Source organism: Dermacentor andersoni, chromosome 10 (assembly GCF_023375885.2).
Source record: "Dermacentor andersoni chromosome 10, qqDerAnde1_hic_scaffold, whole genome shotgun sequence".
Taxonomy (NCBI): domain Eukaryota; kingdom Metazoa; phylum Arthropoda; class Arachnida; order Ixodida; family Ixodidae; genus Dermacentor; species Dermacentor andersoni.
This window is the reverse complement of record NC_092823.1, coordinates 139549564-139576632: the sequence shown is the minus strand read 5'-3', so window position 1 is coordinate 139576632 and position 27069 is coordinate 139549564. Positions and strand designations below refer to the sequence as shown.

General features: G+C 47.9%; 1 protein-coding gene across 1 annotated transcript in view; it reads right to left on the bottom strand.

The window, feature by feature from the left end:
• Positions 1 to 1586: 1586 nt before the first annotated feature.
• Positions 1587 to 27069, bottom strand: part of LOC126545206 (aldehyde dehydrogenase 1A1-like) — a 187636-nt gene continuing 162153 nt past the window's right edge. Inside the window, exons 9-13 of the mRNA XM_050192967.3 lie at positions 26769 to 26953; positions 15212 to 15534; positions 2199 to 2273; positions 2037 to 2076; positions 1587 to 1724 (exon numbers count right to left, since the gene is read on the bottom strand). Coding sequence (XP_050048924.2) covers positions 1692 to 1724; positions 2037 to 2076; positions 2199 to 2273; positions 15212 to 15534; positions 26769 to 26953 — 656 coding nt within the window. The 3' untranslated portion in view covers positions 1587 to 1691. The remainder of the gene's footprint in view (positions 1725 to 2036; positions 2077 to 2198; positions 2274 to 15211; positions 15535 to 26768; positions 26954 to 27069) is intronic.

Sequence of the window (27069 nt, the reverse complement as noted above, 5' to 3'; positions counted from 1 at the left end):
TAATTTCTTCGGTCATCAGACAGTAATCAATCGTTAATTGCCGGTTTCCCACTTCCCACGTGATCTGCGCTTCATACTTAGGTCTTGTATTCAAGATAACGCTCCTCTTACCACCCTGCCACCATACGATACTGAACGGTACTTTCCTGCCAGCGGTACCCCTATACTGCCCCACGGCGCGGTTGCGTACGTTCGCGCGGGCTTTATCTTGAAAACGATCTGCTTTGGGGGCACAGTTTAGGTGAGCCCACGGCTCGTACCTCTGCGTGCGCTGTGTTTTCACCGCTAAATTTGCGTTGAAGCGATAGATAACACGAAGGTCACTTCGCACGCTGCTGCTGCCGCGATTCCTCACGCCAGCGCTTTGACAGCGAGTGTCCGTGGTAATTGAGTGTGACGTGCTCATGTTTGCCTGTGCGTGCTGACACAATGGTAGGTAATTTATATAGTAAGCGAATGTTTACAACGGGTTCTTCTTCTCCGGCGGCTGACGTGTATGACGTGGCCGCGCGAGCTGTGCCCTGAATACGAACCGCGAGGCGGGCAGTGTGGGCGTCTAGGCACACCGAGGACCGATAGCTTCGTGTGCGCTAGAGCACCCATATGATTGCGCGTCACCTGCGTTCTCGAAGTGAAAGGCCACTGTAATTTTTTTATGCGAAGCATAGTACTAGAGCTCAACCCAGCTCCTCAGGCGCGGCGGTGTCACCTTCAATACCACGTGACACCATGACGTCACGACAGAAGAGAAACGTGGTCCAACTCGCGCCGTCGCTCGCGGCGTCGCGGCGATATATAAGCAGCTGCGCTTTTTCTAGGTGGCTTTGGCTCAACTCTTGCAAGATGGGCTGGGTGGGAATCGAACCAGGGTCTCCGGAGTGTGAGACGGAGACGCTACCACTGAGCCACGAGTACGATGCTTCGAAGCGGTACAAAAGCGCCTCTAGTGAATGCGGTGTTGCCTTAGAAACGCGCTGTTTCTAAGGCTCAGGCGTGCGTCGCTTGCTCAGGCGCACATTTCGTTGCCGCGCCGAACGCTGCGTTGCTCGACGCTCACCGCGTCCAATGCGGGGCGTGTAGTCGCTGAGCCGTAGCCCATTGTCTTACACCCCTTGGCGGGTCGACGGGAACGCTGTCGCGTTCCACTCTTGAAGGCGAAGCGGAGTAACGCATGAGTTGTTTCTTCTACTAGCCGAACAAAATATAGCCAAGCAACAGCAGTTCACCAGGCTAAACAGTGGTTCAACAACTAAAATAAAGGCTAGTATGCTTCGCATCCTGGGCTTAACCTTAGCTAAGCCACAGCCATTTTTTTGTCGTGTCATCCATTCAGCGTCTGCAGCACGAACAATACGTTTCACGTGCCACACATTTTAGAGGAGGTCAATGTATAGGGCTCCGCCTCGTGGACGCCACACGGCTGTGCATGCATGTCGGTGCAGGCGCACCACTGGCTTGCGGCTGACGAGTCCTTCGCGCATCGGAAGCTGGTCGGCTGTGCATTTGTATGCAAGTAAAACGTGCTGTTGTTCGTGTGTTCCATCTGCCCTGCTTCACGCTACAGACGAGAAACGACAAGCTGTACCCACAATAGCCAAAAATATATTTTAAACAAGCTTAAGTGACGAGCCAAAATTGCCAGAAAGCCTGAGTTATAGACGCTGCGCCGTGTATCCATTGATCTAATGTAATCACGAATTCTTCTCCGTTACCTTCGTGATGACCTGGTAGAAAAAAAGAAAGATGACAACTCAGTTAATGCTCTTCACCATACTAATGCTTCAAGAAACGCGACTATAGGTTAAACGTGCGATCGTGTGGCACTGCGTGTGGACAAAACGAACATCTAAAGAACATAAGAAATAGGAGGCTGAGAAACAGGTTCAGTTCTCAATTTATACTCGCTAAATGTGGTGTCTGGCGAACTCTTGCACGGTGGTACTCCACATGACTAAGTTGGAATGATGGCGCGGAGTTCCAGAATAGGAACTACAGCCCCGCCCCTCCTCCAATAGGTTAGATCCTAGATCACTCACCGTTTTAACTTCCGTGTATGCCAGGATACCTTCTTCACCCCTGGAGTAAACATTTCGTACAAGCAAAATTAATGTGCAATCCACATATCACTTCATGTTTCTTTCTTAATATACACCAGGGACTTATACGAAGAAGTTACGGTTTTACATCACGCCACTTACATTTCGCGCGAAAGTCCTGACATCTTGTAGCCTCCGAACGGAGTCTGCGGGCTGATTTCCATAAACGTGTTAATCCTGGGAACGAGAAGACGTAAACATGACATGGTCTTTATAAGAGATTGCACACACTTTTCATCGCAGCACAGCAAAATAAGGAACATAACACATACAACGAGGTATCGAGAAAGCGACCCCGGCCCTTTTTGAAAGCGCACTATGGATCATTCTGTTTTTCTGTATATGACCATATTTATCCGTTAAAATAAAGGTATACTGCTCAAAGTGTCACATAAAGCATCTCGTAGCAGCATGATGAGAGGGAAAACACTTTCCTATTCCAAATCGCGGCCTCCCAACACCGCTGAGATCCCACTCGGGCTCGAGGTCCCGGAGTAAGGCCCTGGACTTGTCAACCACAGGAACTGAGCGGCTTAATTTCAGTCAAGGAACATCAGCAGCTACATCGATCGTTTATGCTACTGTTCCTTTCATGGGTTTTGTAGAACGCACCAGGCTGTCTGAACATTTGCTTAGTGCACTGGCATACAGTCTCGAGGAAGTGACCACTGCGAGATCGTTATATGAGCTCTCAAAGTTAGGGCACCCCGAAAAAAAGCACAAATCATATACAGTCGAATGTCTTTTTGACGAATTGCCTGGGGTCTCCGGAATCATTCGTCATACGGGTCATTTCATTGTACAGGCGCTTGACTGTATACTGACTGGAAGAAATGTCAGACAGCCGTGAACAGAGGTTACGACTGCGACCCCAGATCGTGAACTGGTGCCCATCATTATCTAAAAGAATGCACAACTCCGCCAGCTAAGCTGCGAGAAAAAAATTGAGAATTATTCACATAGGTGGTTTGAAAGTAGGCGAACGTACTCGTTAAAGATGAATTGTACTCGTCTGATCAGGTGCGCTAATGAAATGTCAGTGAAATGTCAGTGAAAAATGAAGTGACACACGCCAGCCCCCATTTTTATACAAAAGTTGCACTTGATTCGACCTTGTACAGCGCACTACTGGAAGCTCTTAGCATTTGATGGCGACTATACAGATGGATACCAAATTACTTAAAGTACGACCATCACTTGTGAGCAGTGACGCAGCCAGAAATTTCGTTCGGGGGGGGGGGGGGGGCTGACGTTGCAGGTCGGCCTCCTCATTATGCATTTGCCGAGGGATTAAATACGCGAATAATAACTGCACTGCCATTGCCAAAGATGCTGCAAACGAATTCTTGAACGCTATGCACTGTCAAGACAAGTAAAATATGTATTTTTTCATAAAAGAATATACTCGTATATCGCAAAAATTGTGCCCGAAATAACTGATATCACTGCTTCCATATTTTCTGTCCATTTATTAAGTAAAGATGATATCACACGAACTTTATAACTTTATCACTTTGAAACCAGCAAAGCAGTGCATGTCGCTGATATGCAAGATGTAATGGCTATGAAATGAACAAGTTGAGGACATCTATTTTAATGAAACTTTGTCCTTCAAGAACTTTGTTTACATTTTTGTACATATGAAACGGCCAGGGAAAAATCTCAATGACGCTGTCCTTTGTTCCAATGTACTGCGCAGGAGCAGCTATCCCCGGTCATGTAATCTGAGTATTTGCACCGGAATTCTATTCGCAACAGAGAGGACATATAAAGAGCTGGAGTTCTGTAACATATACGAGGGCGAGTCAAATGAAAGTGAGTCAATGCGAATATATGACAAACGGCCGGTACTATATTAAAAAGTAGTCTCCATGAGCATTAAGACATTTGTCCCACTGACTAACGAGTCACGTGATTCCCGTCTCACAAAACTCTTTGCGTTGCTGCTTAAAAAAGTCTGCAACTGACTCTTCCACATCATCGCCTGACACGAATCTGGTTCCCTTGAGGTGTTTTGCTCAAATGCCCCAAAATTAAATGGAATGTAATGCAAGTCCCAAGGCGACAGGTCTGGGCTGTATGGCGGATATTACAGCGTTTCGCTCTTGAACTTTGCCAGTTTATGTTAGCCACATCAGCGACGTGGGGACGGGAATTCTCGTGCAGCAAGATGACCCCATTCCTCAATTTTCAAAATCGTTTGTTCTTGATTACGACACGCAGCCGACGCGGCATTTGAAAATATCGGAAACGATTGATAGTATCTCCAGGTTTAGCAAATTCGAACGGTAATGGCCCCTGACGATCGAAAAGAAATCCAACAACACCTTTCCGGCGGAAATGACGGCCTTTGCTTTCTTTGGGGGTGGTGAATTGAAATGTTTCCACTCTAAGCTTTGCCGTCGTGTTTCAGCCTCGTAGTTTGACACGCAGCGGTCGTCCCAGTACGAACACCACGACATCACGGCTACTGCATGCTCTATTGGGTTCGGCAGCGAGAAGCAGGCCCTCGCAGACTTCGTACGAAATGTGCATGATGAACGGCGGCAACTCTAAGGAGCGGGACTGTAACCACCTGTGACAGCACTTGCCGACGTCATCCGGAGTGAAATCAGCCAGGCGGTGCAACCGCTCGCACGATTCGCACCACCACGACCTGAAGTCCCCGTGCTAACATATGCGGTGGCAATGAGGGCTCCTGCGCCACCGTCTGCAGATCATCATGCGGACAGTAGACCAGGCTCCGTTCCCGGACACCCCTTTGCATCCAGTACGCGGATCAAGGTACCCGAGCGTATTTACGTATCTAGCACATGGCTGAAGACAGAGCGATATACTAAGGCAAGTTTATGGCACTCGTCAGATAACCGTCCGCTCTGCTACCACTGTGGCGAAGCGGGTCACGTGTATGGCGACTGCCAGCACCGCCAGCTACGTCTCCGCGGTTTCCACACTGATGGGCGGTGCCCACGCTACGGTGATCGTCCCCGCGAAATGGAAGCGTGTCTGACGGGACAGCGGACTCCTGTTCAGCGCCGCCGATCGCGATCGCCATCCCCTCGGCCGCTCGGGTCACCTAGCTTGCCCCCGTCGTTTTCCGCTCCCCTCAAGAACTGATCACCGAGTCACCACATGGGAAACTAGGAAGCGCGATTTCTGGCGGTGAAGTCGCTTTCCAACGAACATTTAAAGAATCTCCCTCGACGTAACGACACGACGACGACACTATTTAACGACACTAATAAAATTGTTTCTACAGACATCGCCGTATTTGTTGATAATAATGCTGTTATTACCCTCGGCAACACAGGTGTCGATTATTCAGTTATGAGCGGAGCACTGGCATGTAAATTGAAGAAAGTCACCATGCCATGGCAAGGACCCCGTTGCGCACGGTAGGTGGTCATCTGGTGATGCCAAATAGAATGTGCATCGCACGTATTCGAATCCATGCGTCGACATTCACGGGGTATTTCCTCGTATTACCTGTATGCTCCCGTCCGAAATTCCTTGAAATGGATTTTATTTGTGAACATGTCGCAATCATTCACCAACGTGAGTTGACGTCGTTCGAGGACCTTTTTCCTCCCCAAGCTGACAACACCCAATTACCGAAGACAGTGCTACGTGTGTCCGATGAATCTGTGACTCTGACCCCGCGAAGTGGCCTCTTCGTAGGTGTGGAATGTGAACAGGACGTCCTCGACGCTGCAATTGCGGAGGCAAATTTGTCGTTCCTCCTTGCTCGCCAAATCTGCGTTTTCCGAGGCGTTATTCAACCTAGAAACAAATAGGCTTACCTGCTGGTCACGAACTTCAGCGAGGAATATCTTGTTACAAGACGCACCGCCATTGCATACTTTGAAGAAATTGCCGACGTCACGGTCCGCCAATATTTGCTGCTCTTTCGCCGGGCGACGATTCTGCCACTGCGTTTGCGTGCACTCTCGATGTAAACCCGAGCCTACCACCATCGCAACGACAAAGCCTTCTGGATGTACTCGGTTCTTTTGAAGGTTGTTTCACTACATGGACGAAAGTTAACCAGACACCGCTTGCTCAGCATCACATCATTACCAAGCCTGTTCAAGAGCCCCTTTCGACAACATGCTTATATGATGTCGCCAAAAAAACAAGACGCTATACGTCGCCAAGTTCAGCAGATGCTTACAAACGACATCAGCCAGCCGTCGACCTGAGCTTAGCCCGCTGTTTTTTTTTTTTTTTGTAAGCAAGGAAGAAGGTACCTTGAGCTTTTGTGTCCATTATCGGAAATTGAATAAGATCGCGAAGAAAGACGCTTATCCTCTGCCCCGAATGGATGACTCTTTGGATCGTATACGCAACGCTCGATACTTTTCTTCCATTTATTTACGCAGTCATCATCATCACCATCATCATCATCATCATCATAATAATAAGCCTATTTTATGTCCACTGCAGGACGAAGGCCTCTCCCTGCGATCTCCAATTACCCCTGTCCTACGCCAACCGATTCCAACTAGCGCCCGCGAATTTCCTAATTTCATCGCCCCACCTAGTCTTCTCCCATCCTCGACTGCGCTTCCTTTCTCTTGGTACCCATTCTGTAACCTTAATGGTCGAACGGTTATCTAACCTGCGCATTACATGACCTGCCCAGCTCCATTCTTTTCTCTTAATGTCAATTAGAATATCGGCTATACCCATTTGCTCTCTTATCCAAACCACTCTCTTTCTGTCTCTTAGCGTTATGCCTGGCATCCTTCGTTCCATCGCTCTTTGCGCGGTCCTAAACTTGTTCTCAAGCTTCTTTGTCAGTGTCCAAGTCTCTGCCCTATATGTCAGCACCGGTAAAATGCATCGATTGTACACCTTCCTTTTCAATGATAATGGTAAGCTTCCAGTCAGACGCTGACAGTGTCTACCGTATGCGATCCAACTCATTTTTATACTTCAATGGATTTCCTTCTTGTGATCAGGGTTCCCTCTGATTAATTGACCTAGGTAAACGTACTCCTTCACAGACTGTATAGGCTGGCTGGCGATCCTGAACTCTTGTTCCCTTGCCTGTCTGTTAAAGTCCTCAATCATTTGTTGTAATTCGTCTGTATTGTTGCTCAATAGAGCAATGTCATCGGCAAACAGAAGGTTGCTGATACATTCGCCGTCCATCCTTACTACTAAGCTTCCCAAGTTTAATAGCTTGAATGCTTCTTCCAAGCACGCAGTGAATTGGCTGCACAATGAATTGGCGGTTTTGGCTGCTGTGCTGCTCGGAAGTGCGTTGGTTTCAGCATAACGCGTGAGGTAATCTGTCGCAACTATGATCCACTTATTTCCGGCAGCAGATATTGGGAATGGGCCCAAAAGGTCCATCCCAATTTGTGCAAACGGCGTTTCGGGCACTGGAACGGGATGTAATAGTCCGGCAGGTTTCGTAGGTGGCACTTTTCGTTGATGACAGTCAAGGCACGTTCGAACGTAGTGCTTCACCTGTGCTGCGAGCCGTGGCCAGTAGAACTTTTGTTTGATCCGTGTTAATGTTCGTGTGTAGCCTAGGTGCAAAACCCGCAATAAATCGCCGGTAATATGCGCATAGGCCCAGGAAGCGTCTGACTGCCTTCTTGTCCGTAGGCCTTGAAACCTTTGCGACGGCTGCGATTTTCTCAGAATCAGGTCTGACACCTGTGTGACTTACAATGTAGCCCAAAAACTGTAGTTTCTCGTAGCCAAAGTGGCACTTTTCAGGTTTTAAGGTAAGCCCAGCGGACCGTATGGCATGGAGAACTGACAGTAGCCATCTGAGATGGTCATCAACTGTAGCAGAATAAACAAGCACATCGTCTATATACACTAAGCAAGTCTTCCACTTAAGGTCTGAGAGAACAGTATCCATTAGCCTTGGGAACGTGGCTGGGGCGCAGTACAAAAAAGGGAGAACTTTGAATTCATAGAGCCCATCAGGCTTCACAAAAGCAGTCTTTTCGCGATCTCGCTCATCGACCTCTATTTGCCAGTATCCACTTTTTAAGTCCATCGATGCGACGTATAGTGCATGCCGTAACCTGTCGAGGGAATCGTCGATGCCTGTTAAGGGATACACATCTTTTTTTCGTAACCCGATTGAGCTTGCGATAATCGATACAAAACTGTAGGCTACCATCCTTCTTAACGAGTACCATGGGCGATGCCCAAGGGCTTTTTGACGGCTGGATGACATGATCTTCTAGCATTTTCTTGACTTTCTGCTGTATTCCTTCACGCTCTTTCTCAGCCACGCGATACGGATGCTGTCGGATGTGTATTGCGGTTTTCTCCGTAATGATGCGGTGTTTTGTCAGTGGCGTTTGGCGCACTCGGGAAGTTGTAGAGAAGCAGTCCTTAAAATAGTCAAGCAGTTCCCTGAGCCTTTGTTTCTGTTGCGGCGCTAAACCTGAGTCAACATCGACGACGGGTGCAGGTGGCATCGTATCGGTGGTCGATTCGTCTTTTACAGCAAAGCAGTGTTGTACGTGGTCAATTTTGTCAAAGAATGCCACAGCGGTGCCTTTACTGGTGTGCCGGCGTACCTCTGTGCGACCACCGATTAAGCTGACGTTACCCCGAGCAATGGCAACACCTTGATGGAACAGAAGTGCATTTAGTTGTTTGGCTACACCGTCCTTATTAAAGTGTTCTCCGCAAGTGACCGAGACAAGACTGCATGATAGTGGTGGTATGCAGACGTCGTCATCGGCGACACGTAACGATGTACGTTGGCGCTCTTCGTCATGGCTCGTGTCTGTACTACTTGCCAAGGTTATCTCGCCGTCCGGTATGTTGACCACGGCGCCGTACTCTCGCAAGAAGTCCATTCCAAGGATGAGTGATCTGCAGCACTCCTTTAAAATCATAAAGTGGCCACAAAAGCTGTATTTCCTGTCTGGAGCCGTGCAGTACACTTTCCTGAAGGTGTCATTATCTGGCGCCCGGCATTTCGAATATAAGGGCCCGTCCATTGCATTTTGACTTTCTTAAGCCGGTCTGCCAACTGCTCACTCATTATCGAAAAGTCTGCGCCAGTATCAACTAAAGCTGTCACGTCGTGCCCATCAATCATTAAGAGTAGGTCGGCACTCACAAATTCGTCGGCGTTCGGTTCTTCCAGGTTGCTCTGCTCGTTTCTCTGTAATAATGGGGGATTTTCGGCGGTTCGACGACTTTTCAGTTTCCCCGCCGTGGGCTTGGAGAGTCGCCTCTTACCACGACGGCGAAACTGCGACGGTTTGGCGAAGAATATCGTAACGCAGACGGCGAGCGTGACCGAAGATTAGCTGAGCGGCCTTGTTCCCGAGTGACACTGTCGTCGAAGCGTGGATGTCTCTCTGGAAACTGTTGCGGAGTGGCAGGTGACATGTCCTGGATGCCACCCTGGCGATGATGGCAAAAACGATAAATGTGCTCTTGTTCGCCACAGTGAAAACACAATGGTCGGCGATCAGCAGTGCGCCAAACGTTGGTCCAGGGAAGCTGGGGTCGCCTGAAATGCTCCCTCTGTGTACAGGCAGCAATAGGTGGCCGCTGGCGGTACTGCTGCACTGGAACAGCAGGAAGCGGGCGACGGAGAGTGTCTGCGTAGCTATATGCGTGTGGCTCGAAGCGCGGCTCAGGACACGGTTCAGGGAGTGGCTCAGGAGATGCAAATGCTTGCCGAATTTCTTGGCGAACAACTTCAAGTGACAGAAGAAACAGTAAACTCCTTCGGTGTCGCTGTTTGCTTCGCAATCTCCTCGCGCACAATGTCTCTTATCAGTTGACGCAGTGAGGTTTTGCCTGTCACTGTCAGTACTGCGGCTCCTGCAGGCGCATCGTTAGTCAGGCGTTCGTATTGCCGGCAACGCTGCTGGAGTGCCCGCTCGATTGCTGTGGCTTCCTTAATGAATTATTCCGCAGTTGTAGGCGGGTTACGCACGAGACCAGCGAATAGCTGTTCTTTGACGGCACGCATGAGGTGGCTCAGTTTCTTCGAATCAAGCACGTTGGGATCCGCGGGGCGAAACAAACGCGACGTGTCCTCGGCAAACATGGAGACGCTTTCATTGGGCTTCTGAATGCGCAACTAGAGAAGGCGTTGTGCATTATCTCAGCGATCAGTGCTTCCGAAGGTATAAAGCAGCCGACGGCAAAATTCTTCCCACGTTGTCAAATGTGCCTCGCGGTTTTGGAACCTACCTTCAAGAGCGAAGTACACATTGGAAAGCTTCTGGTGCGGACTCCACTGATAGACTTTAGCTACGCGTTCGTACTGGTCCAGCCAGTCTTCGGCGTCTTCATACATGTTACCGTGGAAGCTTGTGAGTGCTAGATTGTTTTGAACAGTCACCTGTGTTGGACTTGCAACCGCCATTTCCTGAGTCGGTGAGGTCGCTGACAAAGTTCCTTGCAAGACACCGAATTCCGGGCACAGACCTTGCAGGCAGCGGCTTGCGCAGTGCACAGGTGTCTCAACGCGTGGATGATGTCTTGAAGCGCTCGATGCAGGGCTACTCGCAGGAGTTGTCCCTATCATTAGGCGATGATGCGATACCCAGCCCGTCTACCAGTGTTACGGCTCACTTGAGACAAGAGCGGAGAGCGGTATATTATCGAGACAATTAGGACAAGAGTTCAGTTCAGGCTTCTTCGTTTGTAGCACCTCGCTTGCACCCTCGAGGTCGTCGTCTTCGTCGTCAGCGTGGTTGGGCACAGATGGCGTCGTGGCAATATATACCACTGTTGTGGTCAAAGCACGCACACAGTGGACGTTATTGTTGTTATTATCATTCTTAAATGAGAGTAGCACGTAATGAGCTCCTTGCTGTAGAAAAATCCGGGTTCGCAGTCTTTGGATTCAACCGTGAGCGAAAATTTTCGTGTATACAGGTGTACATATACGTGTGTGCATACGACTGAGCATCTTATCCATTCTCCTCGGCTCGGCCTTCAAAGTAGCGAAAGGTGGAGGTGCCCTGTGTAATCGTCTTTCCGGTGAGAGAAGCGACCAGTTTTCCACCATTATCTTGCCCCCCCCCCCGCCCCCCCCCCCCACGTTTTAGGCGCTGTCAAAGGCGGCCGAGACGCCTTATACCTAGCCGGGTTCTCGGCCGACTGCGCACGTGCGATTCCGGAACTACGAAGCCAGAACCATTTAGAAATCGTTATATATTGAGTTACTCATCGCCAAAGGCCTCTATCTCCGACAAATCAAGGAAATTTTTAGGCACATAGGGCCCTCGGGGCTGCACTTCTCGGCGATAAGGTAACCTCGCCGCCTGTGGGATTAGCTGACTGAGCTATGTCGAATGCTCGGTTGCCATAGTCGGAAGTTCGAATCCCGCTATAAGAGGGTTTTGTTCTTTCTTTCCTTCTTTTTTCCCCTTTTTTACGATGGTAAGCTTGAAATTGACCTCCTCCAGTGCACAACATATGCAGACTTGGAGTAACGCCTGTCACCAGCTAAAGATGCCGAGAGCGAGTGGGGCTATACTAATCCAGGTACAACCAAATTAGGAAGGCATACCAAGCTTCAACAAGATACTCCCTCACCAGAACAGGAATTGGCCTCCTGGTGCAGTATTCGGCCACCCTCTCCCACATGGCTCACTCAATCACCCAATGGCCCTCAGTCCCCAGCAGCTGCGGAGCTACTGACCAAGACGGCGGTCAGACCTGTAATGCAGCAGAGGGTGCTAAGAATCTCTGGGTCCGGGCAGACCGCCAGTGGAAACTGACCCTTTCAACGTTTAACACCCGAACTCTCTCGAGTGAGGCTAGCTTAGCAGGACTCTTTGAGGAATTATCAGACATTGTTTGGGATATCATCGGCCTTAATGAGATTAGAAGAACTGGTGAGGCTTATACATTGCTGAATAACGGACATGTTCTCTGCTTCAGAGGTCTCCTAGATAAGAAGAAATACGGGGTGGGATTCCTAATCCATAAGGACATACCGGGCAACATTGACGAATTCTACAGCATTAATGAGAGGGTAGCTGTAGTCGCAATCAAACTTAATAAGAGGTATAGATTAAAGGTAGTATAAGCCTATGCTCAAACATCCTGTCACGATGATGAGGAAGTAGGTCAGTTTTATGAAGATGTTGAATTAGCGATGAGCAAAGTGCAAACTCAGTATACCATAGTAATGGGCGACTTCAATGCAGAAGTGGGGGGAAAGCAGGCTGGGGAACAAGCAATTGGCAACTACGCCGTCGATTCTAGGAACGCTACAGGAGGGATGCTGGTGGAATTCGAAGAAAGGAACAAGCTTCGAATAACGAACACCATTTTCAAGAGGCGTAGCAACAGAAAGTAGACCTGGAAAAGCCCTAATGGTGAAACAAGAAATCAAATTGGCTTCATATTTTCTGCTGATCCCAGCGTAGTGCAGGATGTAGAAGTGATAGGTAGGGTAAAGTGCAGTGATCATAGGTTAGTGTGAGCTAAGATTCACCTCAATTTGAAGAGAGAAAGAGCAAAATTGGTCAAGAAGAAACAGGTAAACCTTGAGGCAGTAACGGTAAAAGCATAAACATTCAGGATGGTACTTGCAAACGAATATGCAGCCTTAGAACAGAGAGATGACGATGACATAGAGCTATGAATGAAACCGTAACTACGTTGGCTTCAGAGGCAGCAATTGAAGTGGGAGGCAAAGCACCAAGGCAACCAGTAGGCAAGCTCTCCCAAATAACAAAGGACCTAATAAAGAAACGACGAAAAATGAAAGTGTCCAACTCAAGAGATAAGATAGAATTCGCGGAACTGTCAGAACTGATCAACAAGGCAAAAATAAGTCATACTCGAAACTATAACGTGAGAAAGACTGAAGAAGGCCGTAAAAAATGGATTCAGCCTGAAATCAGTGAGACGAAAACTTGGACAAACCAAGATGTATGCACTAAAAGATAAGCAAGGTAATATCATCAGCAATGTTGAAAATATAGTAAGAGCAGCGGAAGAATTCTATACTGACCTGTACAGCACCCAGAGGAGTCAGGATACCTCAATTAAAAACAGCAATGAACAGGATAGAGAAACTTCTATAACTAGCGATGAGGTCAGAAGGGCCCTGGAAGACATGGAACGAGGAGGAGCGGCAGGAGAAGATCGAATAACAGTCGATTTAATCAAAGATGGAGAAGACATAATGCTTGGAAAACTGGCGGTTCTTTATACGAAGTGTCTATCGACTGCAAGGGTCCCAGAAAACTGGAAGAATGCAAACAATATACTATTCCACAAAAAGGGAGACGTTAAAGAATTGAAAAATTATAGGCCCATTAGTTTACTGAAAGCATTATATAAAATATTTACCAAAATAATGTCCAATAGAATAAGGGCAACACTGACCTTTAGTCAACCAAGGGCACAGGCTGGCTGGAAGAGATACTCCACACTCGGTCACTTCCATGTCATTAATCTGGTTATCGAGAAATCCGCAGAGTACAATCAGCTTCTCTATATGGCTTTCATAGATTACGAAACGGCATTTGATTCAGTAGGGATACCAGCAGTCATAGAGGCATTACGTAATCAAGGAGCACAGACCGCTTACGTAAATATCTAGGAAAATGTCTACAGATTCCACAGCCACCTTAATTCTACACAAAAGAAGCAGCAAGATACCTATAAAGAAATGGGTCAGACAAGGAGACACAATCTCCCTAATGCTATTCACTGCGTGCTTGGAAGAAGTATTGAAGCTATTAAAATGGGAAGGCTTAGTAGTAAGGATCGATGGCGAATGTCTAAGCTACTTCCGGTTTGCGATGACATTGTTCTATTCAGCAACAATGCAGACGAGTTACAACAATTGATTGAGGACCTTAAATGAGAGAGTGTAAGAGTGGGATGGAAGATTATTACGCAGAACACAAAGATAATGATAAATAGCCGGGCAAAGGAGCAAGAGTTCAGGATCGCCAATCGGCCTCTAGAGTCTGTGAAGGAGTACGTTTACCTAGGTCAATTAATCACAGGGAACCCTGATGATGTGAAGGAAATTCACAGAAGAATAAAAGTGGGTTGGATCGCATACGGCAGGCATTGCCAGCTCCTGACTGGAAGCTTACCATTATCATTGAAAAGGAAGGTGTACAATCAGTGCATTTTACCAGTGCTGACATATGGGGCAGAGACTTGGAGGCTGACAAAGAAGCTTGAGAACAAGTTAAGGACCGCGCAAAGAGCGATGGAACGAAGATTGTTAGGCATAAGGTTAAGAGACAGAAAGAGAGCGGTTTGGTTCAGAGATCAAACGGATATAGACGATATTCTTATTGACATCAAGATAAAGAATGGAGCTGGGCAGGTCATGTAATGCGCAGGTTGGATAATCGTTGCACCATTAGGGTTACAGAATGGGTGCGAAGAGAAGGGAAGCGCAATCGAGGACAACAGAAGTCTAGGTGGAGCGATGAAATTAGGAGATTCGCGGGTGCTATTTGGAATCGGTTGGCGTAGGACAGGGGTAATTGGAGATCGCAGGGAGAGGCCTTCGTCCTGCAGTGGACATAATACAGGATGATTATGATGATGATGATTATTATTATGATTATTATGATTATGATGATGATGGTGGTGGTGGTGGAGGTGGTGGTGGTGGTGGTGGTCAACAGAAGCCGTGTAAGGTAATATGCTATATGACGAAACATAGCGCCCAAACTGAGCGAAACGTCGGCTTATGTTGAAAAGAGAATGAGAAAAGAATGAGAATGAGAAAAGAGAACTTGCCAGCTCCGCGCGCCGCGCACAACGGCAAAATTTGGCTGAGATGGTGACAGTAGCGAATGCTATCCGCGGACTGCGCTTTTACACCAAGCCGGAGGGGTGGTTCAGGACTTCGTTCGCTTCACGTTAACTGGTGGATTCCTGTGACAGTTGAGCATTCCTCGCGGCTGATGTGCCTTAATACGCGAACCCGACACAATGTGTTACCCACGACGGAAATAAAGAAACAACAGCGTCCTCACAAGTGTGTCACAAAGGCGTATATGCCAGAATATGATGGCTAGCAACGCAGACGCTTCAAAGCCTTGCACTAGCTTCGGAGACACAGAATACGTCGTGTTCACGTGTTCCTATGTGCTCCGTGTGTTATTTGTAATACATACCACACGACGCCTGCTTGGAGGGCGTGCGACACTGTGTGCGCCGTGTCTAGGTCTCGGGTGAAGAGTCCAGCGGCGAGTCCGTACGTGGTCCTATTGGCGCGCTCGATGACCTCCTCCGTGGTGCTGAACTTGAAGAGGCTCTGTACGGGGCCGAAGATTTCCTCGCGGGCGATGGTCATGTCGTCGTGTACGTCAGAGAACACCGTGGGCTGGACGAAGTATCCACGGCTGCCGTGGCGCTGCCCTCCGCACTGCAGCAGGGCGCCCTCGCGCTTCCCGGCCTCGACGTAGCCCAGCACGCGCTCCATCTGTTCCTTGCTGACCTGCGGCCAGAGATAAAACTGTCAATAATTCCGGCACTGCAAAAAAATAAAAATACAATACGGTGCTTGCTATTCATGGTGCACCTTATGACAGGATTCATTATTTATTGATGAGTAACGTTGAATATTCAGACTTCAGACGACCCTTCCCGGAAGGAGCCCATAAAGGCAGGGTATACAAGGCAATGCTGGCATGTATTCAGGAGACAAGACTAAATAAATTTACACCGTCAGTTTATCTATTTCTTCCTTGTCTCTTAGCGCTCGCAAAAATGTGCCAAGACTCGCCAAAATAAACTAGCCTACATTTCAGCCTTTAATAAACGACGAATTCTCAAATGCGGCACTGCGAATAAAACGTTGGTCTCATTAAGCCAAATGTCCGCACGGCACTGCGGAGGTTGCGCTAGAGTGCCACTGCACGGACCGCATTGAGGATCACCTGTGCAGAAACAAAAGCTTTTCGCAGGCTTCGAGTAGCGTATGACTAAAACTACGTTATTCTTCTGTACCTGACTTGAGCCATTATTTTCACAGAGCCAGCTTGGCGCACAATGCCTAGTGCCCATTACGGGTGACGATGACACAATATTTCCGTTTTTAGTATTATGCCATCGTTTCTCAATATCACGAAAACATCTATTATAAGGGCTGTTTCACTATGTTGAGTTGAACCTTTCCATCATTCGGGATTCTGTCTTTCGCAATGCCATGTGTGAAGAAGGTAATCAGGTGATCATTCATCCTAAAACTTTTTGTGCGCAAACAAACAGGGACAAAGAATAGGGGCAACATAAGGACGAGCGCTTCTAACAACTTATGTTGTCCCTATTTTTTGTCCCTGTTTGTTTGCGCACAAAAAGTTTTAAGATGAATCTGTTCCAACTAGACCGACTCGCGGTTATGCTTCAGGTAATCATGCCACCACCTCGTAGAAACTACCCTTAATTAGCATATACAGAAATGTTTGTAACGCTCCTATAGGAGCGTTACAATTTTTATGTTACTGGCTTAATTATAATTAAGCCAGTAACATAAAAATTTCGGGACAAGTCACACTTACGCCAAGTGGTCGGACCCTGTCGTGTTGTGAGGCGTATTCTCATGAGGTGCGCGGTGTTCTAGGTGCTGTACGATGCTTAGACGAAATTACGCCAGGACAACGAAGACGACGAAGAGGCAATGATGCTGGCATGTGGCGAACGGAAGATAAGGAAAAAGAAGACCGGAAATGACAATCGAACAGTTTCGACCAATAGCGAACTAACAAGCGAAGTACGAGAAAAAGGAAAAAAATAAGTGCTGGAACATGATCGTGGATCAGCACAGAAACAAGCAGTACCACGCTGCAAGAGCGCGAACGGTTCGTTCTCGAAGCCCAGCTGCTGCCTGGCTAAACCATTTACCTGGCGATTCCTCAGCCGGCCGCGGTCCACTCTACTCGGACCGGGACGAATTCTAGCCCTGGGACTTCTGTTGGTTGTCTGGGACCAGACTGTGCCAGGCCCACCCTGCTCTTCGATCATTGTGCGCCCATGCCACGCTCGTCCCTGCCATCATCGTCTAGCGGAATCTACCGACTCACCGGCACTACATCGACGTCCACAGGGCGACCGCTTACAAATGTTCTTTGTCGTGGTTTGGCACTATACGATTCCGTGGGACTCTATTAGTTGGCTAATATTAGGCAAGTGAGCAGTGCTTACATGTTTTCTAATGTTTATCTAACTCATTCATTTTCACTTCTCTGATCATTGTATTGAAATAGGCTCACTCAAAACACACACGGCCTCGTTCCTCTCGTCAACGAAGGTTTCAGCTCCGTTACCGTGATTTTCGGAACGTTCCCTCATAATTAGTGTCCGCGGCGACAGGACGAAGCCGTTTACACTGACCCGAAATATTTATAGTTAAGATGAGTCAACAAAAGCTTGTGACGCTGGCGGAACGCATGAGGCTTGAGGGGTCGTAGTTAAAGACATGGGCGGACGCACAGTTATACTGGGCTCACGAGGAATGTGTTAAGGCATGAGAGGAACGGGCCGTGCTAAAAGAGGTGACAAAAATACGTCTGGAGATAGAAAAGAGGGCTCATCAACTGGGACTTCGACTGGCTGAAGTTGAAGGCAGCAGAGAACAAACTATGCGTGACCGAGAACCTGAAAAAAATTGAAGTCAGGTGAGGTTGATAAATCCTCACAACGTGATACCGTGCTCAACGAGAATCGTGGCGACCTGGATGCGTATTGAAAGAGGGTCGAGCTACTGGTCAAGAGTGGTCTGAGAAAAAGTGGGCTACAGCTCTTAGTTTGTGCCGAAGGTTTCGTTTCGCAGCCGAAAGCTATCGTGAAAATTTTCCGCAACACAAGCCGCAACACGGGGAAACTGGCAAACAGTACCTCACGAGACTACAGAGCTTCTTGACCGCTGGCTGCAAATGTCGAAAATGGAAAAAGACTTCGCATATGTGTGCAACCATACTGTAGCTGAGCAATTCTTGAGTAACTGTCGTGGTCGTCTGGCACTTTTCCTAAAGGAGAAGAAATGCAAGTTGAAAAAATGGCAGAAGCCACTGGTACCTTCCAAGAGGCCCAACGACAAACAAAGTTGTTTTTCTAGGATAATTAAGACGGAAAACAGCGCAACCAAAGAGCAAGACGGGTATACTTATACCAAGTCTCAATTCAGATGTTTCGTCTGTGATTGACCGGGACACAGAGCATCTGATTGCCGCACGAAACGCAAACGACTCTTCTGTGGGTATTGTTGCAGACAATTCCATGACGTGAGCTCATGTACAAAGAATAATGGTAGGTCAAAGAAGATTGCCTCCTGCATCATGTCCCCTGGCGACAAATTGGACATGCCCGAATATACTGATAAATCGGAACAAAATAAATACATTGCCAGTGCGCTAAGAACACGCACCGCAACGGCCACACATAACTTTCCCGTGTTAAAGGGAGAAGTGTTCGGCCACACCGTCTCTGTCTCGAAGAATACTGGAAGCAACACACTTGTTGTGCTTCGTTCCCTGGTTCCAGATGTAGCTCTTAAGGTTACTCCTGCCGCCACTTTATCGGCTGATGGCAGTTCCATCGAGGTACGCGAAGCAGAGGTAGACATTCTTTCGCTCTGTTTTCCGAAAACGCGATAGTCAAGTGTATGGCGTTACCTCTTTACGATGTCATCGTAGAAAATGTTTGTGGCTGCCGTAACGCTAATGACCCAGACACAGCGTGACAGAAGTCAGCGAACCAGAAGAAACCGACGTATAATGAAGCGCCCAACTATGTAGCGAACACCAAGGATGGATGCGGAACGTCCAGCTAACTTCTGGTTGGTCTCTCAAGCAACGAACAACGCCGAAAGCTGACGACTGTTAAGTTTGGAAACTTGTAACTTACGCAGCAGTCTTCGCCAAGAACCAGAAAAAAAACACGACTTTGAATGCTTGTAGGGCAAAAGTGGGCCCGTTAATCCCCGGCAAAGGGGCCACATACAAGTTATTTACGAATGAGAAGGGAATCCTGTACCGCTGTTACCACCTCACTCCAGGTAAAACGTTTCAACAGGCGGTCGTTCCAAAAGCTTTTGCGTGGCCAAGTGTTGAACTTGGTAGAATAATCACCGATCTCTGGACATCAAGGCACCAAGCAAACAGAGGACCAAATTTTGGAGTCATTTTACTCGCCGAGTGTATAGGAGGAGGCCTGATGATATGTGAAGCCACGCGTCACCTTTCAGAGGGCATATCTTAAAGGCAAAGTAGGCAAAGCTCCTCTTGGACGAATGCCTCTTATTGATACACCATTCGAACAAGTGGCCGTGGATATTGTCGGACCTGTGACACCACTTTATACAAAAGGTAAACGCTACATTGTCACCGTGATGGATTGTGCCACATGGTGTCCTGATGCTGTGACTCCGCCCGCAATAGATTCAGCAACAGTAGCAGATGGGCTGCTGGAAATGTTTTCCCGGATATGATTTCCACGGGAGATCCTTTGCGACCAAGCGTCCTGCTTCACGTCAGAATTAATGAAAGAGGTGAATGGTTTGCTCGCGCTTAGACACTTAAGTTCGACGCCTTACCACTCGACGGGCAATGGTCTGGCAGAGAGGTTCAATGGCACTTTAAAGCAAATGGCGCGCAAGTTGTGCCAAGAGAACCCGAAGTCATGGGACCGCTTTCTTGCACCGCTTTTATTGGCGTATTGACAATTGCCCCAGGCCACCATGGACTTATCTCCTTCTAAACTAATGTATGGGCATGTCCGAGGACCCCTAAATATTCTCAAGGAACTTTGGACTAGGGGTAACCTCAATGAATATGTCAAGACCACACACGCATATGTGCTGGATCTCAGAGAACGTCTTAGAGATACTTTGAGGCTGGCACAAGAAAGCCTTACCCGAACTCAGAACACGCAAAAGAAATATTATGACCGAACCTCCAAGACACGAACTAAAAGTGCGTGACCAGGCCTTCATGCTACTCCCACCTATCGAAAACAAGCCACTTATGCATTGGAAAGGGCCATTCCAGGTTACAGGGAAAAAGAATGACTTCGACTATTGTCTGGGTTTCGGAGGTGCCACAAGACTTTTTCACAGTAATGTGTTGCAGCTATGCGAAGAACGCCAACCAGAAGTAATTTCTCTGGTTTCATCGTTCATCGCGAGAGTTCACGCATTTGAAGAGGACGGTATTTCAGGGCTTCCCAAACGCTGTGCACTACAGAGACGATGTTCGGTTCGCCACAGCTACATGAAAAGAATATCCAGATACCCTGAAACAGATTTGAGCATCCGAGAGGAAGGCTTAAAAATTACGGCCCAAGAATGCCTAGATGGCACAACTTCCATCATTTCCCTCAGTCATCAACAAGAAGACAGCAACATACGACTGATAGAAAGCAAAATGACTAATCTTGCTTGCTTGGTGCAGTGAACTGACTTAATGTCATTGCGCAACGCTGTGTACATTTAAGTGAATATATTCATGTATTCATGAGACAGAAATAATCAGAAGAAGAATAATGGGCTGGGGTGCGTTTGGCAGGCATTCTCAGATCATGAACAGCAGGTTGCCACTATCCCTCAAGAGAAAAGTGTATAATAGCTGTGTCTTATCAGTATTCACCTACGGGTCAGAAACCTGGAGGCTTACGAAAAGGGTTCTACTCAAATTGAGGACGACGCAACGAGCTATGAAAAGAAGAATGATGGGTGTAACGTTAGGGGATAAGAAAAGAGCAGATTGGGTGAGGGAACAAACGCGAGTTAATGACATCTTAGTTGAAATCAAGAAAAAGAAATGGGCATTGGCAGGACATGTAATGAGGAGGGAAGATAACCGATGGTCATTAAGGGTTACGGACTGGATTCCAAGGGAAGGGAAGCGTAGCAGGGGGCGGCAGAAAGTTAGGTGGGCGGATGAGATTAAGAAGTTTGCAAGGACGACATGGCCACAATTACTACATGACCGGGGTAGTTGGAGAAGTATGGGAGAGGCCTTTGCCCTGCAGTGGGCGCAAAACAGGCAGATGATGACGATGATGATGATGATGATGATGATGATGATTTATGTATTGCTTTGTGCTGAGATATTTATTTCCTGTCTCAAGAACATTTTGGGCAGCCTTTTTTTTTCTAAAAGAACTTTCAAAAGAGGGGCTTTTGTCATGTCGTGCGCGTTATTCTCATGCGGCGCGCGGTGTCCATGGTGCTGTGAGGTGCTCACACTAAATGACGCAAGGACGACGAAGAGGCAATGATGCTGGCATGTTGCGAACAGAAGATAAAGAAGAAGAAGACCGGAAATGACAATCAAACAATTTCGACCAATAGCGAAGTAACACGCGAAGAGCAAGAAAAAGGAGAAAGAAGTGCTGGAAGAAGCTCGTGGAGCAGCACAGAAACAAGCAGAACCAGGCTGCAAGAGTCCGCCTGGTTCGGGTCCCGAAGCCCAGCTGGCTGGGCTTCGGGACATCACGAACCGCTAGGCGCGTCACGCGAACTAGGCGCTCCTTCGCCTGCCGATAACACCTGCTGCTGTGGAGTAGAGGTAACACCTCTGGTTCTCACTACAAAGCTTCCCGGGGTAGCCTGGTCCGCCGACGGACAAGCGCATTCCGAATCCATTTACATGGCGATTCCTCAGCCGGCCGCAGTCCGCTGTACTCAGACAAGGGCTAATTCCAGCCCTAGGCCTTCTGTCGGTTGCCTGAGACCAGACTGTGCCAGGCCTACGCCGCTGTTCAATCCTTGTGCGCCCATGACCCGTCCGCCATTGCCGCGCTCGTCCCTGCCGTCATCGTGAAGCGCAATCTACCGACCCACCGACACTAAATCGACGTCCACAGGGTGAACGCTTAAAACATTCTTTATCTCGTGTGCGACTATACGATTCCGAGGGACTCTATTAGTTGGCTAATATTAGGCAAGTGTGCAGCGCTAACATGTTTTCTAATGTTTATCTAACTCGGTCACTTTCACTTCTCTGATCATTCTATTAAAACGGCTCACTCAACATGCAAACGGCCTCGTTCCTTTCGGCAACGAAGGTTTCGCCTCCGTTACCGTGATTTTCCGAACCTTCCCTCGCAGACCCTCACCGAGTGGAGTCGAAAATGCCATGTCAAATGTCAAAAGGACAAGCTTCGTGTATTCTGGCTCCGTCACAATCCGAAAAGCCGACAGAACAGGGTGGCGGATACGTAGGGCTTCAAGGTGGCGAAACGGTCCCAGTAGTCAACATGATGTTAATGCGACAAGGCCCCAAATGTGAAAGTGGAAATCTGCCAGTGGGAAGAGGCTCCCTCGAATCACAACCGCTGTCTTTCTTACGAGACACTGGCTGCAATACCGTGGTCGTGCGACTCTCTTTGGTACCTGAGGACAAAACGACAGGAACGAAAAGCGCAGTGTTCTTGCTGGACCGCACAATTCACTACTTAGTGGAAGCGATAGTATACTTAGACAGTCCATTCTTTACAGGCGTCGCGCGAGTTAAATGTATGCGAGACCCCCTGTATGATGTGGCATTGGGAAACATTGAAGGTGCCCGTGCACGCGATGACCCGGCCAATTCATGGTCTCCGCAGAAACATAACAGCGAGAAGACGAGTTACCCTGCCAACAGGATGCCATCCACCACTCAAGCAGAGCTACCAGACGTAGAGGGCCAAACGTTGTCCACAGCTAAAAACGCAGCCGCCTCCTCTAGACATACAGAAGACTACGAATTTGGTATCGAGCTCGTTGCTGTGACAAAGGAAGCGAAGATACGGTCCCTGCCTACACTGCCTGTCCCGCAACCCACAGTCACTGGGATGGAGCAAGGCAAATTAAAAGCTTTACAGAGGGACGACGGGTCTCTAAGGAGATGCTTCGAAAAGGTCGGCAAGATGATGGTCCCGGATGGCCGCGCAAGCGAATACTACTTACAGCATGACATTTTATACAGGAAGCACACAGTGTCAGGTGGGAAAATACTAGATCAGCTAGTGGTGCCAAAAGATATCAGGGGGATGGTGATGAAGTTCTGGGCCCGTGCGCCTTCCGACGCGTACTTTCGCGATCTTTCGTGTCTTCGCAGGCGCCGCGGAGGTAGGTAGATGCTCCTGGATCCATTTTGCAGCACGCAATGGAAACAGGCCAACGAGCGCGTCCTTTTATATATAATTGGCGAGCCCCGTCCAGTGACATCACGAACCGCTCGGCGCGTCACGCGAACTAGGCGCTCCTTCGCCTGCCGATAACACCTGCTGCTGTGGAGTAGAGGTAACACCTCTGGTTCTCACTACAAAGCTTCCCGGGGTAGCCTGGTCCGCCGACGGACAAGCGCATTCCGGATGTTCGTTTCAAATCTCTTAGTTTATTATACCTGGATATATCTACATAACCACCTTCCATACCATGTTATGACTTTTCTCTGTACTCTACATCGATCTCATACATACTACACTTACATTTTATCGCTCCTTTTATTAAATGTACCACCACCACCGGACACCTGCAAAACGCCCAAGAACGAAGAAGTGCTATCGCACCGGAAGTGTGGCCCTTCGAGGCGAAGCATTTCTTTCAGAGCGGCTGCACGTGCACGTCTCCCACCGATAGCGTCGAATAACGCGGTCGCATGCGCGCAATTGACCAGACGACGCATGAGTTTGCTGTCGCGAACACACAAGGGGGTTCATGTGAATTCCGTCACATCTGGTACTCAACGTTCAAGTCATTCAAAAGTTATTCACGCCTGCAGGTGGGAATACTGAAGCGAGAAACAGTGGGGCAAAAAGTGCGTGATATTTTATTACAGGGGACACGATCGTGCATGTGCCGTACGTTATTATTGTCCCCTAGATGCTGCGTATTACCTAAAAGTAATAAATCGTCACAAGATAATTCTGTGTCTACACTCCCTTAAAATCGAGCCCCTTCTTCTGGCTCACAACTTGAAAAGTAATTTCTGCTGAACACAGTGGATGTGTCTTGATTAGATTTCCGATTGTGTTTAGTGTATGGCTTTGCGTAATAGCTAGACGCTTTCTTCTGTTGCGGGAGTTTTGCTCCTAAGTTATATGGGAATCGTACTTTCACACAAATTTTAGTTGCGAGTAAACCTGTCTCCTCAGCGTTCTGCGTGGCTGTGCTCAAATCAACGATGAATTGTTACCAGCTAGAACAAATGCCGCTTCTTATACTTGCGAGTAATAAATTTGTCGCCTATGAACAATATGAAGCAGATAATAATTTAGACTTGAACATACTTTTTTCTGCATTGTTGTTTGTCGTGTCCTCTCCCAACCACGCTTCAACAGCAAAAAAATTAGATCCCGATAATCTGGAACCAGGCAGGATGAAGGTCTTGTGCTTCGGGTCGCTGCTCATACATACACGCAGTTGCAGTATCCTGCCCGGATTGAGCTGTTGTTGCAAATAGAATAAAGAATGGGAGCCCCGTGATGACTGCTTCGCTCGAATCAACTCGGAGAAAAGAACTAAGCGCCCGCTCTGTAAAGAAGGATGACCAGCGAAGCGGTGTATCTGGGCCCCTTAATGGCGAACTACACCACCGCCGCGGGTCGGCCCGGCATTGTGCTATCTCCGGGATCGGCACACGTATGGGGAGTTTTGTGTCTACACACGGGCACGATCTTGAGGAAACTAGCCTTTAACAGCTTCGCTGTAATTCGCCGTAGAATTGGTTACGTCTTTGTGTTTCTTAATTAATTATTTAGTGACGAGGACGAACGCGGGAGCGCGAGCGCGTTCACGCGGTATACCGCCGAGGGGCGCCAACGAGCCAGCTGTTGAAGAAGCGACGTCGCTGGAGCCATTTGTGAGGATGATAGTTTTTCGTGGACACACGGACACTATCCTGGGGAAAGCAGCCCTTAACAGCTTCGCTGTAAATGTTGGCCGTTTCGGCCGCAGGGTGACGCAGCGACTACGATAGCAAGGTTTACTGTAGCGTTTAAACTTCTCGGACATTGTTCTAACTATACACGATTACATCTAACGCGGACGTGATATACACGGGTGTGCCAAAATTTATGGCACCCATAACAACTTTACCACGCCGTGTAGGCCTTGTAAAAACATAGCGCGGTCTCGCTATGCTGTCTGTAAAAAGCCGCGCCAATAAAATTGCATCACTTTCAGGTTTGAGCTCTGATAGTGTTTTGCACCTTTAATATATATTTAATAGTCTGAGAAGATCTAAGATAAAATGTGTGCGCTGTGTGTGTTATGTTTCATTACATTTGTTCGTGAGCGGCCATTCTCAAAATTCTGAGGAATAATTTAGTCAAAAATGTAAGACCTGGTATCAAAACTTTAGTGGTAGAACAGCGTAGCATTATGACTCCCATATACAGTACGACATACAGAATGGCATAGCATATACCGTAGAGTTTCATACAATAATTACTAGAGGGAACTCTGGCGCTAGTGTCTGCGGGAGCTGCAATGAGAGCGGTTGTAATAGCATGGGAATCATGGAAAGTACATGGATTTGCCTAAACTTCGTCTTTCTGGCTTCAAACGGCTTTGTAAACTCGTCAGTTTCAACAATGCACTGCGTAAAAAATAATTAAACACCATTAAAACTGTCCGACGGCAGAATTCGAACACAGAAGCCTGATATTGAAACCACTAAGCCATGGATGCATGTATCGACAAGCGAATGAAACGCCATCATTAATTTATCGCGTGCATGCCAGTGCCTTGAGACGTTTGGCACGTTTCGATTTGGCCATCTGAACAAGCTCAATCACCGCAATTAATAGCAATTGTGCGTGTTCGCGGCGTCTTCTGCTATTGAAGAGCATAGATTGTGCTCAAATTTACGACAGCAAGATTTATACAGCGCAATTTACAAAGCCACAAGAACGTCTGAATCCACAAGCACGAAGATCAGACAAATCCATGTATGATGATGGTGGTGGTGGTGGTGGTGGTGAATTGTAGCAACAGGCGGGTTTAGCCTGGCGATCAAGGCCGGCAATTGCTCCGCCCGAGCATCTCTTACAATACCGATGAAGGCTTTCACCATATGTCCATGAAACCAGTCTCTCTTAAGAATGCGATAAGGAGACGTGAAGTTTCTTTGCAGGCTATAACTCAGCCCTCGGGAAATGTAAGGTCGTGCAGGCACGTATGCGGAAGGTCCATGTACTTCCCATCATTCCCATGGTGGTACAACGACTGCAGCGCCAGAGCTCCCTCTAGTAATTATTGTATGAAAGTTTATGGCATATACCATACTTATACTTATTTATTTATTTATTTATTTATTTATTTCGGATCCTTTCGTGGCCCGAAGGCATTGCACAAAGGAGTGGTAAGCAAAAAAAAAAAAAAAAACAGTACATAATTATACAATAATAGGTATTACAAAACGGCAGAAAATACAGCAGTCTTGAAATTGCCAACGTCAGAAATGGCAGCGATGGAGGGAGGAAGGTCGTTCCAGTCGGCGCCGGTTTTAGGAATAAAAGAACCATGACACATTTTTGTTCTAAAATATGGAACACCAACTTTAAACATGTGATCGAAACGGGATGAAATGTATGAAGGGCGAGTAATAAGATTATCCTTTAATAGTGGGATAATATAGCTAAATGCGAAGCCTGACGGCAATCCTGACTGCAACGATGACAGCGAATATTCGCTTGGAGTGTCCATATAATTGCTATCGCAATAAATACAGCAAGAGGCCCAACCTGCGGTCCCTGGGTGGTGGTGCTTTCGAAGGGATCCCCCAGTACGCGCGCCTGCGCCATCTTGACGGAAGCGGCAACGAACTGCTCGTACACGTCCCGATGCACGAAGATGCGCGTCGGGGCGCAGCACACTTGGCCTGTATTCACGAACACGCAGCGGTGTGCCACAGTCGCCGCCACTTGCACTGCGAACACGGCAAACGGCCCAGCGTCTTACGTATATGTCGTGCTACGACTGTACGTAGACGAACGCTGCACTTTGAAATGCCTGTCTCGGCAAGTTTCACCAAATAAAAAAAAT